Below are 15,057 nucleotides of genomic sequence, written 5' to 3'. Positions count from 1 at the left end.
CATGAACACGTTCTTTTTCTATAAAACTCAAGTTAATCAGCTAGCGTTTCCATTGACGCTGTTGCTATGTGAAGAGGTGAAATACGTCACTACAAATAGTTAATGGCCTAAACATCTCTAGGTTTGAAAAATCGGAATAAATATCGAAACTGCTATCAATCTAGGAGTCAACATTTACATTAAACAATATCAAGATCAACATATAACTAAAACCTGGCTTGAAAACTTATGAAATGCCATCGCCAAAACCCGGAGGTGAAAGTAAACGTAAATGACGTCATTCATAATCATTGAAGACGGTCATTGAAGACGGTGTCATGCTGCTTGGTTAAAAATATACCATAATAATCAATGACGTTTGGATAATAAATCAAACTTGTCAGTACTCTTCAAAGGTAATGTTTTTCATTTGCAATATGACTCTTCTTAACACGGAACCCAAAAAATATAGTTACATCACAAATAGTGATTTTTTTTGGACATGCGCTAGAACCATGTTGAATGAACTTGAATCATTTCAAAATTTAAGATTATAATCGTCACGCTTACAGTAACGAGGAAATCTCATGCATGTTACAATATTTTACCTTTTTGTCAATTTTACACATGAAAAAAAGACAAATTTTCAAATAAAATGGGGGTGCCTAATAATACCATATTTATTGTAGGAATGCTCAGGTAAAAGAAATAGCCGAGGTAAATGTTAACAAAAAATAGAAACCTTGTGCTTTTGGTATATTTTTAGCTTGACATGTGTTCAATCCACAGAGGGGAGTTTGATATTTAAAATAGGTCATCACATATCATGCTTAAAATAGAAATAACACATGGTTTTTGTTTTTATCTATATTCAAATGGTTTTACGTTTACCTGGTTACTCCTACAAAAAATATGGACTTGAAAACTTTGCATGTAGGGTAATGGGAATCTTTTTTTTTCTATATTTGTAGATGAAAGTTTTGGGTAAATTCGCCATGAGTTCGTATGATATTGAAAACGTGCTACCATTTTTTTTTAATTTTGACAAAAATCTGAATTTTAAAGAATTTTATTCTCAGTATCCTACAGAAATCAAATGGACTGTAACAACCATGAAGTTAATAGTTTTGGCCATTGGTTTATTTCACAGACTTAACTAATCAAAGAAACTCCTCAAAATATGTCAGAACGAGATCAACGAAGGACTAAAAAGTATTAAACCAAGGATTTTTTTTTCATAGTAGACTACTATAAAAATCCTTGATTAAACTTCGAGTTTTGTTTCAATGAAAAAATGAAATGAAGCCAAAATTGTTGCGGTAAACGTAAAGTAGCCGCCCTGTGTAATTATGAAATATATGAAATTGACCTTTTACTCACAGGGTCAAAAGCAACAAAATACCTTTAAACAATACTAGTGAGAGTAGTCAGATCATACATTTAAAATAAAAAGAAATACAACACACCCAAAGAAAATTAACCAATGCAAGATTTGATATATACTTAACTTAGTTCTGTATTATTCATTCGTGTTAATTTACTTGCTTTGATTGCTATGTAGTTTTTTTTGCAAAGGTTCATTGTTCTAACTATACTGTTTTGAATGAAGTAAATCTGTTCAGCTCTAAGATGCTTTATGTCGTAGCTATAAATGAGTAAATATGATAAGTATACTACGAGGACTTTTTAGCCATGTACTACCAAACCGAAGTCAGGACTGTCAAGCTTTCAAGACGCAAGTGCATGAGATTTGGCAAAAAAAAAAAAAAAAAAATGAAAGATCAAAAACATAAAAAAATTAGATCGATCAAAGGGAAATGTTGCCAGATCAGGTTAAAAATGCGCGATGTTCATGCAATATGCGCGAAACTTGATAAGCCTGAGAAATATTTACTAGTATGATAAATAGAAGCACTACTGATTCTGGATCATGTAGTTATCAACTCCTGCTCCAAGTGGCTGAAGTTTTCTTAACTCGTTACCGTTCAATTTCCCTCTAACAGGACATTAGCACATTTTTGTTATTATTGACTGCTAAAATGTGCAGCTGGTGTGTCAAAACAACACTTAGAACTAAAAACCAGGCGTCGAATTCACAAAAAGTCGAAAGAGTAAAGTTGATCGTAAGTAAGAACGTCATAATTTACGATCAATTCCACACTTACGACTTTTTGTGAATTCGACGCCAGGACTTAAAAGAAAGCTTATAATATACTTTATTTTGGACAAAAGCAAGAAAGATATTAATATAATAGGCGTGCAAACAGTGGAGACACAAAAGTCAACAAAATTTTCTCCACACTGATCATTATGACATATTTCAAGATAATGCAGTAGTCAGATCCATGGACATTTTCTTGCCTGTTCTGCATACAGATGTATTAAATGGGTTTCTTTATTTCGCGTACATGCCAAGGTATTGAAAACAGTAGTTTAAATGTTATTCAACATTTTTACATTTGGAATCTTTTTTAAGAAGAGAAGTCATATTTTACCTCTATTTTTTTTTGTTGGAAATCAGTACACCTCAATGGGTTTTTTTAATCTGTAGCAGAAAAAAATATACACCAATATCCGAATAGCATTATCCAAATGTTATTTCCGAACCCAGAGATAATACTGATAAAAAATAAGTGTACCCTAAGCTAGCCGAGCCTTGTTTTTTTACATAAATGTACTGTACTTTCTAATTAAAATGCTTAAACTGTCTAACAATTACACATCTTCTGTTAAAATGCGTATAAAACACAAGACAAAACAATGATAGTCCAAGGTATCAGGTGCCTTTTACCCACCATTTCTTAATGGTCACAATAGCCGAATGGTTAAGACAATGAACTTCAGACCATAAGGGCATTGGATCGAATCCAGTAGGTGGTCAACGAAAACAAATCAAACTACCATATTAACAGAACTTAACTTAACTTTAAATTGAAAGTAATAGATATTATATAGAAAACGATCCGACTTTTTTTGTATTTGCACAAATTTTATGTTTGCTAGTTATCTCCCTTTTCACATTCCTTCTCTGAAGCGAATTCTACAGTGTTTGTATGCAGTTTCTTTCTTGTTTATTGACGCCAATCAATCCTTTGAATGAAAAAAAAATCATATTGTACTATATACCTGATTATAGCTCAGAACTTGAGACAAAAGTCAAATATCTTTATAGTCGAAACGTACAAAAGTTGAAATTTCGGTCTTGGTCAATACTGTATAAAATGACATCCTGGTACCCTAAAATGCCATAATACGGCGACTTTTACATGTTGTTACTATATAAAAAAATACAAAACCGGACTTATCCTATTTCGAACTACAACCGATAGGGGTAGGGAAAGTATTGTCTTTCCTGACGACATTGCCTATCCATTTCCATCTACTTCTTTGCAGTATTGTTGTCATGTTACAATGCAGTCAGCAGGTCTCCGTTACTGATTATTCTAGACGAGAAGATTCTTGATATCTGCCTTAAACTTTTGGTGTGAAATATTGGCAATTAGACAAGGCCGTAATCTGTCATTTTCCAACATTCAGAGCCGTACAAAAGTATAGAAAATACACAACTATGGTAGAGTTCCAGTTTCGTTCTTTAAATTACTCTACTAGCTGGACTTCCAAACTTTATTGAATAAAATGAAGATGTCTCGTGCTTTTCCAATCATGTTCCTGATGTCGTCACATGACCACCCATCATTTCACACTGCGCTACCGAGATAGGTAAAGGTGTCAGTTGTTGGAAGATTTTTACTTCTATAGATGTCGGGTTCGTTGCATTTAGAGACATCACCACTGTTGTCATTTCAATGATGTCGAGACCGAAGTGCTTTGCGAATGTAAAAAGGCATTTGGTCATTTCCTGTACATGTCGTAAATGTGGCGATAGCAACGCAATTTCATCAGCAAGATCAAGATCTTCTAATACTGTATTAATTTTTCATCATAAACGCTAGCCCCTTGCATCGCTTGTTGTTTTTCTAGTCGATATCCATGTTAAATGAACAGATGACAATGACAATATTTCTGTACACTGCATGTGAAGTTGTTGTAAAACTCTTAAAGATGTCATTTATTTCTACAGAAATACCATATGATCTTGATATATTCCAAAGGCTTTCTCTATATATCGGTCAATGACTTCTCAAAAATCAACGAAATTGATTTATAAATCTCGTTGACATTCGGTGCATTTCTCATTGACGTTGCGTAGCACAAATATATGGTCAGTGCAGCCTCTACCCTTTCTGAATCCTGCTTGTTCTTCCATATAAGACATTCATCGGTTGCTTTTGAGACTCTATTGATGACGATTTTGGCTAAGACATTGCTTGGTATGGATAGAATGATACCTCGTCAGTTATTGCAGTTATTAATTGCTCCTTTATTAGGTATTTTAATTATGCTGCCTTTAGACCAATTATTAGTTCTTTGTGGTATATGTATACATCCAAATAAAAGGTGAAGAATCGATGCTGCATTTATGGGATCTGCGTTTAAGTTGACTAGTCCAGGCGCTTTTCCACTTTTGAGATATTTTTTTTGCTGTTACTATTGTTGTTTTGTTGGTGGAGTAGTTTCTACATCTAGGTCATTTTCTGCCTCGGGTATGTCCGATATTTGATCTGGTGGTGGTTTGTTTAGTACTTTTTGAAAGTGTTCTGCCCATCTTGCCTCTTGTTCATTTTCTGTAGTCAATAGTTTCCCATTTTCATCTTTCACAGGAATGTTCATGTTTCTTCTCTTTTTTGCCACTAACAAGTTTTGTTAATCCATATAACCGTCCTTGTCCCTTTTCAGCAGCATCCTATGCTTGTCTATCAATTTTGGTAGTTTTTTTTTACACTAACATATAATACATACAGAATTAGCATGTTATTATGAAATCTAGACTTAATATCTTTTGATCAAATATTCCCGAAATTAAGATCGATTCTGTCAAGAAAGATAAGTTTTTAAAAGGTTCAAATGCCATTACGTTTGGATACGTATGTTATAGTTAAAATGATAAAAAATAATGCACTTCGTCGTTTAATTGACTCATCATCTTGGCGAGTGGGGCAAAATTTTGCAAGTGAGGAACTGGAAAATTGTATCTAACTACGTACATCCAGTAAAACTCTAAATTGACTTGACTTACATGAGCAGCTCGGCGTGTGTTTCTAGAAACGAGGACGCTTACCCTACCGGTGCACCTGGTCCATGCTCCCAGTTTTTAGTGGAGTCCGAGTTGCTCATTTGCTTTTGTTACTTTGTATGTATGATTTTAGTTACTTTATGTTCTTTGTTGTGTATGTCTGTTTTCCATGTCTGGTCTTTGTTCCTGGATTGCATTTTTTTTTATTACGGCTGTAACCTTGGTTCCCTTGATTACTTCTAATGATGATTTAAATTAATTTTGGTTGTATATCAAAGAACAACATTTTAAAATACTTTAAGTTATATCACAGAGAAATCATTTAATGATTTTTCTTTCAATTTTGAAATTTAGGATCGATTTGCCAAAAAAAAAAAATACCGAATTAAAACAAGAAACTGTAATGCAGTAATACCACCAGGAACCATATTTATTACAGGAGTAACATTACGTATAGGAGAAGTTAAATATGGAAATCTTGGCTATAGTCCTTGGTAACTGCAACTGATCCCATTTTAAATACATGTAACTCCAAATTAATGGTGTGGAAGAAGATTAGCTGACATTTTCATCCATGGAGGTTGTTGTCTCTTTGACATATTCGCCATTCCTATTCTCGTTATATCTAAACTGTAACGACTTAGTATATTATATAGATCTGATATTGTAAAAAAGTATTAAAGCTACCCTCAACCCTTTTACACGAAATATAAAAAATGAAACATTCAATTCTTAAATGAAGTTTTATGATTCTCAAGTCTCCTAGCCACATTCCTGATTCCTGTTAGCTTAGTAGCTCCAATTAATATACGAACTGGTTCACAATTCATGTTTATATTTCATTAATTATTACTATCTAACATAACTAAATAAATTTGTTCCAGGCACATTCTATCTAATCTAAATCAGATGCAAACTTCAATCGAATTCACATTTTCGTTTCATCACCCTTGGCTATATGTGATTCCAGTTACAAAGTAGTACTTTTATGTTTATCATCAATTTTCAAGGTATTTTTTATGCTTGTTTCTAACAGTTTGAATTTTTTCGAACTCTTTTACTACTTTTACAACCATGAGAATGACAAAGAGGTCACAGTAAGTCGATATTAAAATCAAAATTTGACATTTTTCTAGATCAACTGTACACCTATAAACGTCGTCGTTACAATACAGTTTATATAATTCTAATTTTACAAGTTGGGAAAGAAAACAATTCCAAGTTTTTCATGTGCGATGATTCGAATTTTCTCTCGCATTCAGAGTATTTAATTGTAGATAAACACCCACTCTACTTATTTTGCATTCATTCAACTTACGCAATAAATGTGGCAACATAAAATATGTCTGAAATGACAGGTTTTTTTCTTTTTTGTGCTACTAATTTGAACGTTCTAGTATTGACATCCACTTTTAGGTCAACATAAGTAAAGCAAGATGCACTTCATATCATATTTTGAGAAGTTTTTATTTGCTTATTTTGTTATTTATTGCGCCGTATAATTTCATTTGAGTTTACAACAACAATATATGTGTGTTCTTTATATGAATTTATTATTGATCATAATAAATATGTAATTATGTCAACATTCTAGTGTTTACTCAATATTAACTGCTCCGATCTTAAACTTAATTTCTAAAATTGTGGGATTTTCCCGCTCCAACGTAGAGCGCTTCAATTAATTAATTTACAAAAGGAAACTAATGCAAAAAATACACCAAACTTCCTGCAATACAAATACTCAAAAAACAGAACCCCCCCAAAATAAACCAAAAAAAAAAAAAAAAAAACAACAAAAAAAAAACGAACAAAAAACCAAAATAATTGAACGAATAACCAGATAAGCAAACAAAAGAAGATGCTCACCAGAGCCTGACTCGCTCATCTTGTTAAAGTTTGTCTTTCAAGGACAATAAGTCTAACAAGGAGTTATCAAACACTTTTGACTCATTGGAAGGACTTCTTATACGGATCATTTCAGAATTTTCCATTATAGTCTAAAAAAAACCCAGAAAAAACGTTATTTTTTATCTATCAAGGGCAATAAATCTCACAAGGAGTCGCCTGACAGCTTCAATCCCCGAAGACTTTTGTAGACCTTATAATAAGGATCATTTTAGCTATGAAAGCGTTTGGAGATACTGTCTGACCCCTATGTTCTATTTTTAGTAACGGCGGCCATGTTTTTTGACGGATCAAAAATTCCCACATCAATTCTATGCAGTATGCTCAGAGGAAGATGCATACCAATTTTGATGCCAATCGGTCAAATATTGTCTGTAGAGAAGATTTTTGAAGCAAATAACATTAAAAATATCAAAAAAAAAAAAAAAAGAAAGTCGAGAAAGGTCAATAACCCCAACATGGCTTATCAGATTAAAATGAAAATTTGACCACAGATAGATCTTATCATGCTGAACGCATTTATGTCAGAATTTGGCTAAGTCTATCGGTTTTGGAGATACATGCAAAAATCTACTGTCTGACACCTATGTTCTATTTTTACTAACAGCGGCCACGTTTCAATTGGTCAAGTAATGTCAGAGGAGAAGAGTTTGAAAAAATTATTTACGACGACTACGGACCCCAAGTGATCTCTTGGCCTTCGGCCAGGTGAGCTAAAAAGAACGAAACAATACAAAGCAAAACCCGAAAACAATAACTATACAGAAAACGAAAATAAGCGTAGTTTATGAACAATAATTAATTAGTCAGTGACCATAAAACACGAACGTTTTAATTGTTTTCAATCTCCACAATTGAAAGACTATCACATACCTTACTCAGAGTATGCTGTCTTGTGAGTGTCTTCTTTTGTTTTGATTTCCAGAAAGTAATTTCCTTAATAATGGCCAACTCATTCGTATTTTAAGTCATCCCCCCCCAAAAAAAAACACAATTGGGCACATCATTCTAATTTTTATGTGTGTGTCTACATTGTTCCCGAAAGATCATTAAAAGGTTGAAAAAGTCGTATATAGAATTCACAGCACTTAACCATGATAGCGGTTTAAATGTCAAAACTTCTCTGAATTCTTGAATGAAGTCCAACGGCTACTAGACAGAACGAAAATTGACTCAATTCAAACATAAACTCCTACATTTAGTATGTTTTAAAATCATACAGTCATGTAAGTAATTTTAAAGCAATGCAAAACATAAAGTCTACAACTAGTTACATGCTAACTCTGTTCGCTATGTATTACCACAAGGAATATCTTCAGCTATTTTTTAAAAATTGTTTCGTACTTCCAAGTTATGTATGACATGTAGATTCTATTACTTAACAAGTATACATGAGAAAAAAATGACTGAACGAATTGTTTTTTTTTACTAACTAGTATCCGTACATGATTAAAACTAATAAACATTTTAATGATATATCAGATGAGTAAATCTTGACCAAGAAGAAGAAGTTTAATATATATTTAACTTTATATATAGATATATTTCTAGTTTTACGAACGGCAGTTATGCTGCAATATTGTACCAAAACTTTATTACTCTTTTTTATATTCGAGTAATTAAATCAAGGACCTGTTTAGTAGGGGAATTTTTAAGAAAGAACCGCCATACAATCCAACCAATGAAATAAGATCAACAGAGACTACTTGAATACTATATAAGGAATCACTCCCGTCACTGACTGAGAACAGAAATCAAAATGTTTTTAGTCGACATTGTACTGCTTTTGCTTACGGTTTTGTGTAGCGTGAAATGTAGTCACTTTCGTGGAGGCTTGATCACATGGAAACCGATCGGAACAAACCAGGTATCTTTAAATAAAAGCGTTAAGTAGTTTTTGACTTACAAAACCCTGTAGAAAGAAAAAAAGAGTCAAATACGACTATAATTAGAATCAGATGCAGAAAAGTTCGTGATATTGTCTCATCGAAATATATTTCTATGCTATGAGAAACAAACATTGCAGGTTTAGATAAATAAGAAAACCCGATATATTTTATACATTACTGTATACTACTGTACTTGCTTGGAATGTTAACATCAGAAAACTTATTTTTCATGTACGTTTTTATTAAGAAAGAAAACACACTTCATAAATATATATATCTACGATTAAAATGGTATTTTTTTTCTCATAGAGAATAAGATACAGATTTCGCATTGAAAAAAGTTGATGTTTGTTTGTGACAATAAAATATAACATGTTGTTAAAGTCGTTTGTAGGAATCCCTTTTGTTAAAAACTAAGAATAGTACTGTTTATGAAAAACCGGAAGACATGCTACCGCAGCAACTCTTACCAGCATCACGTCTTTGCACTGTTATTAAGTCAACCTTGCACATCTTTTCAGATAGAAATATCCTACCGCATTGCATTTAGGCGTAGTTCTGGACACGCATGCACAGAGCAGTCAATATCAAACGGCACTCTATTGCCAGGAGAGGGAACACTTAATTGTTTGAGTGGATGTAGCAGTTCTATCACACAGATGGCCTACTATTGTACGGACTTCAGTGTAAATGAAGACTGGACAACTGGAATGAGGACTATCAACTATACTTTACCAGCATCAAATACCAACATTTTTCATTTTGGGTAACTAAGTCTATAATATATAAATCATTACGTTTGCTTTTAGATCAACACTTGGAAGCAAACTCAAACTTTGGTTACTGTATGACTCAAAGATCTCTATCTCAATGTTTTTACAAAAGATCAGTTATAATGAATAATATAAAGTGAAAAGCGCAATCCGATTAAAACTATTTACAGTTAACATAAATCAGGGATGAAAATAAACCATCTTCGAATATTATTTTTTGATCTTTATTTCAGATACTCAAGCTGTTGTTGGATAAGTCTTGCCCAAGGAGGTAGTGGAAGTTGGTTTGTTAGAACAATTGCAAATTTAAACACCCGCCACGATACTGGGAAAATAAATTCGTCCCCAACGACAGGTGTTCAGCCTATCATTCGGTTTAGTCTTGGATGTAACTATCAAATGAAAATTCCAGGTATGTCTTACTCTAACTCACACGATGAACACAAAGAAAATACTTGTTCTTGCTACACGAAAAATATATTTTTTAAATATACTAATTGACAGAGAAGTATCTCTCGTATTTTAATACTGTTTTATAGCGTTTGATAAAAAGGCAATAACATGTGTTTTATGAATGACAGTCGAGTGAGATAAAATCATTGTATGCTACATTTTTCGAAATATTGTTTTGTTGCATCGTAAACGTATTCTACTATGTTCCAATAATTGATATTGTAGTTGCTGATGATGACGGTGATGTTGTTCGTTGTCGTTGGGCGAAAAGTGCTCCTTTTGACGAGTGTGGTGGTGTTTGTCAGACATTCATTGGATCAGTTTTAGATGAGGTGAAAAAAAAAACTTGCTCACAAATGTTGCACAAATTTTACAAATGTCATTGTAACATTTTAAAATGATTTTACTGTATCCTTTCACATTTTAGTAGAAATAAGGTTTTTATTGACCGCATTGATACCCTTTTCTCACTAAAGAGACAAGCACATTCTTTTTTTTCAGCAACGTGAGATATTTAAAGAATTTAATACACCTGAGAGGGCAAGACTGAGAAATCTCAAAAACCGAAAAATATCTGAGATTTCTCTGTCTTGTATTCTGAACGGTGTTTGATTCTAAATATCTTGTTCTTGATTTTATAGGACACATGTACATTTTTTTATAATGCCTCTGGGCCAGCAGGTTGGTATGCAGTCGCAATCCAAATAGAAGACTTTGTATCATCTACGGCCACTGCAGCACTGAGCAGTGTTCCGTTACAATTCCTAGTGTTAGTTTCACAGTCTTCAGAGGATTGTTCGTCTAGACCAGTGTTTCCACCGAATGTAATAACAGACGGGTCCATTCATCACTTACTGGCAAACCAGTTGTTTAATTTGACAATAATTGCAAGAAGTGGAAGTGCGTCGCTAAGGTAGGGAAGTAATACATGCATTTGGTGTTTTCTTATTGTTATGTACTTCTTGTTATAAACTTCCTTAATATAAGGAGAATTAGTGTTGTGAATATTTCAAAGAGACAACACCCACACCATGATGAAAGAGTCAGCTCAAGGCCGTTCTTCAGTGAACGCCGAGAAAACTTTCACATCACTGGGAAGGCTGTAGCTGCCCCCCCCCAAAAACAACAAAACAATAACCTGCGAAATGATTTCCTCTAGATATATACTCCTGCAACATAAAACAACTGAAAGTGGAAAGCGAAACGACAGGTCCAAAAAAATGCGGCGCGTATAATGTACTTTGGCGTGATCACAACCCTCCCCTTTAAAACTGGTCTCTGTATGTGGACTATTACACAATTAAACATATATAAATCAGTTCAAAAAGGTCTGAATCCTTTGTTAAAAAATAAAGAAAGACACTGATTATTCGTTATACAAACGCACAAACAAAGGACTTTTAGCAGTTAATTGACATTCCAGCTCCAGACCAGTTTAGATCTACAGAAAGTTCTCATCGTATTTCTTATTCGGGAAAGAGGAACCACGGTACACCATATGTCATACAATAAGGACAAAACCCAATGCCAATATCAAAAAGTATTTACACAGCAAAATAAAAAGATTATAAGAAGGGACTATAAAAAATGAATATTTCCAATAAACTGTTTTTTCTTAAATATAGCACTGATGAAGCATCATAAACTGAGATTCTTAACAGGGCCATTTTAGTCATATCATGCTTATGACGTACGAAAATTAACAAATATTTTTTTTTAAATAATACATATAGTGTCGCAGAAATAACAACATTGTCGCCACAAGGAATGATTAAGTCAGACCTCTATCCTCATGGAACTTCTGGTGAAGAGTGGTTTATATATGTAACATGGACACCGACTCTTGCACAGACAGGCAACAATATATTTTGTTTCTCAGCTACTGATAACATTGGGTAAAATAATGTATATTATATTCATATATCATATACGAAACATACCACAGATTATTTATCCTCCAAACGATCACTACTTCTATTCCCATACTTTTCAATTTGTAGATGAATTAAGCTACCCGGTATTTTGACAACATATGCTTTCCTTTAATTAGACCATGTTTGTTAATGGCGACTAAGATATTCATGTCAAACGAATAAGACACATGATAATCGAAGAACTACTTCAAAGTTTTGAATTGTGTCAACCAGTATATTGTACATCTAAAGATATATTGGAAAAAGCATGCCCTGTCGGTGCACCTGCATTGTCCATGCTTCAGGTGTTTGTAAAGTAATTCGTTGCGGGCGCACTTTAGCTATACTGTGCGATTTTATTATGTATTTGGTTCTTCTGTTCTTTTCTGTATTCCCTTTGTTTATAAATATTAAGATTTTAAAATGTCGTCTTTTCTGTATTTTGTTATGTCTATTATGGTTCTTTTCTCCTTTTATTAGGCAAACATCGGATCAAGTGTGTGCCACACTAGTTGTGCATGGTAAGTTTGATTATGGTTAATTTTGACTTATCTGGGTTATAACAAACAAAACATTCTTCTAACTGCATCTTATTCGCAGAATTTACACACATACAAGCATACATACATACATGGTATATGTTACACAATATAGTAAGTTCCTTACTATAATTATACTGTTTCATTTTATCGTCAATCTCCATTTATATTGTAACGTTGACGTTGACAAAACCGGCAATTGCACAGATAGAAAACTTCAGATCTATTTAAAAACGGTATAATATATACGTTTAATTCTTGAAGAATTACAAGTAGCCAATTTTCGATTGGTCTAGGTGACGAATTACCACCAACAGTGAAAACAACGACCAGAAGCTCTCATAGCCCAACTGGAACTATAAAAACAACGACTAAAAGTTCTCATAGCCCAACTGCAACTGTTAAAACAACGACCGATAATCCACAAAATCCACCGATTAACCAAGAAGGTTCAACTGAATCTGGAGTTGAGGTCGTAGTGGCAGACCCAAATGATACCGTAAATTATGGCGTAGTAGCCGGTGCAACCGTTGGCGGTATAGCAGTGGTTGGCGTAACAGCACTTGGACTAGCCCGATTTCTTGGTTTTGGAAGATCTGCAAAAGTTTGGGGAAGCGGCATGATACCAGACCGATCACGGATTAACACTAATGTTACTGCTGATAATTTCAATTCTTTACATTACAAAAGTGACTTTGTTAGTACCACACCAGCCGCATCTCATACTTTCACCAGATGAGTTAATATACCAACAACGCAGGTTTTGTGGTATCAAAATATTGTTCACATTTTGGATTCGATATCAAATGCCTGACAATTTGAAGCCAAATGGAAATGTCTTTTGATTTCCTTGTACAGCATTCACGTTAAAGATTCAGTGCATTTTTTCACACTTGTGTTTATGACGGAGGATAATCTTTATCCTAAATATTAGCATTAAACATCAATTCGATATCTTGCGTTGAAATTCACTCTTTTTTAAAATTAAAATTAAAAACAACTATGATTATATCGAACAAAAAAAAAAAGACTCAAAGGAGAAGGACGAAATAAAACAAAATAAATGAAAAACACAGAAAATATATATTAGATACTTGGTTTTTTATTCATGGCTTCTTTTTTTGTCGTTCTTTTCGTCATCTAATATGACGTAAAATTTAAAATTTGCTGTAAATTTGATCCTCAATTGCTTTGCATATAATGCAACATTACACGTAAAAAGTCATGAAGTAGCAGTTATGTTTACAGTCTTGTATTATATAAGTATATACTCGTCCGTGTGAACACTGTTCGTAAACAGCCTTGTAAGTTTGTAGAGGTTTTGAAATTTGTCAACCTGTTGAATGAGAAATCAAGTAAACCAAGATTATAGCGGTAATCAACATAATGCAATCAAGGGACAAAGACCAGACATGGAAAACAGACATACACAACAAAGAACATAAAGTAACTAAACTCATACATACAAAGTAATAAAAGCAAATGAGCAACTCGGACTCCATTAAAAACTGGGAGCATAGACCAGGTGCACCGGTAGGGTAAGCGTCCTTTTCTTTTCTTGAAACACCCGCCGAGTTGCTCATAAAAAGTCAAGTCCGGGGTAGACGACAGAGGAAAGGAAAACTATGACACGTTGAACAAATTAGTTTTCATGGCGCAGATGGATACACCATAACGATCCACGAGTTCATGATGATGACCATAAAACTTTTGTTGTGAAGACTTCAATTTTGTAGTAACATTACCCTGCTCCAGAAGCCTACTTAATAGAATTATAGGGCGATACAAAAAGTCTGCGTAGTCTCGGCCAGCTCTGGCATAACGTATGAGTTGTGATATGTAAACTTCATACGCCGGTGCTGAGGGGGTGTTGCCTCAGATGAAAGGAAAGTTGACAATTTTGGATGAAAAGTCATCATGTTTGTCGTAAGGTTTTGTAAATAGTTGTTTTCTTTTACCACCGATTTCTAAGTGTAGGTCAAGATATGAGGCTGACTTCACAGTGTCTGTAGCATCCTTTATCTCAAGTTCTTTTGGGTAGATGCGATGTATCAAATCCCCAAAATTAGGATTGTTTAAAGATAATACGTCATCCATATAGCGGAAACCGATATTAAAGGATCTAGCTAAATGATATTCTTTTTTTAGGATCAGATCAGCTATAATAACTTACAGTGTGCATTAGTACTTATAATACACCTATAATTTTTTTGGGGAATGAATAAACTTGCCAGATGTTTTCAATATTATTTTCTTTAACTCTGCTATGACGATATAAAATGAGACAACTACTTCCCTTTTTACTAGCCATCTAAGGAACGTTAATATCTACAATTATGAATCTAAAATTATACAATAAGTCGAGTATAGGTGTTACTCACTTTATTTTGAATTACTTTTGCCTCGCTAATTTAAATACTATCAACTCACAATTGACTCACTGAGGCATTTGCAGTCTTTTTTCTCCAAAAT

At 33.5% G+C, this 15,057-nt stretch overlaps 1 protein-coding gene across 1 annotated transcript; it reads left to right on the top strand.

Annotated features, from left to right (window-relative positions):
* The first annotated feature begins 8,777 nt into the window (after nucleotides 1-8,777).
* On the top strand, nucleotides 8,778-13,521 carry LOC148628361 (integrin beta-like protein C). Its single transcript, XM_088564726.1, has 8 exons — nucleotides 8,778-8,885; nucleotides 9,429-9,673; nucleotides 9,914-10,092; nucleotides 10,359-10,465; nucleotides 10,775-11,046; nucleotides 11,867-12,028; nucleotides 12,527-12,557; nucleotides 13,058-13,521. The coding sequence occupies exons 1-8, from the start codon at nucleotides 8,778-8,780 to the stop codon at nucleotides 13,322-13,324; spliced, it is 1,371 nt and encodes a 456-aa protein (XP_088420852.1). The 3' UTR covers nucleotides 13,325-13,521.
* Nucleotides 13,522-15,057: the final 1,536 nt, after the last annotated feature.

Source organism: Perna viridis, chromosome 1 (assembly GCF_037379345.1).
Source record: "Perna viridis isolate PV_CMFRI_1.1 ecotype Kerala chromosome 1, ASM3737934v1, whole genome shotgun sequence".
In the NCBI taxonomy this organism is placed as follows: domain Eukaryota; kingdom Metazoa; phylum Mollusca; class Bivalvia; order Mytilida; family Mytilidae; genus Perna; species Perna viridis.
The sequence above is the reverse complement of the archived record's forward strand: the minus strand, read 5'-3'. Positions and strand labels throughout refer to the sequence as shown.

What these genes read in the sequence shown, in the direction of transcription:
- LOC148628361 (XM_088564726.1), top strand. Translation starts at nt 8,778, where the DNA reads ATGTTTTTAGTCGACATTGTACTGCTTTTGCTTACGGTTTTGTGTAGC. An exon ending in ACCAACATTTTTCATTTTGG is followed by an intron (nt 9,674 to 9,913) that starts GTAACTAAGTCT and finishes TCTTTATTTCAG; the next exon opens with ATACTCAAGCTGTTGTTGGA. An exon ending in TCAGCTACTGATAACATTGG is followed by an intron (nt 12,029 to 12,526) that starts GTAAAATAATGT and finishes TCCTTTTATTAG; the next exon opens with GCAAACATCGGATCAAGTGT.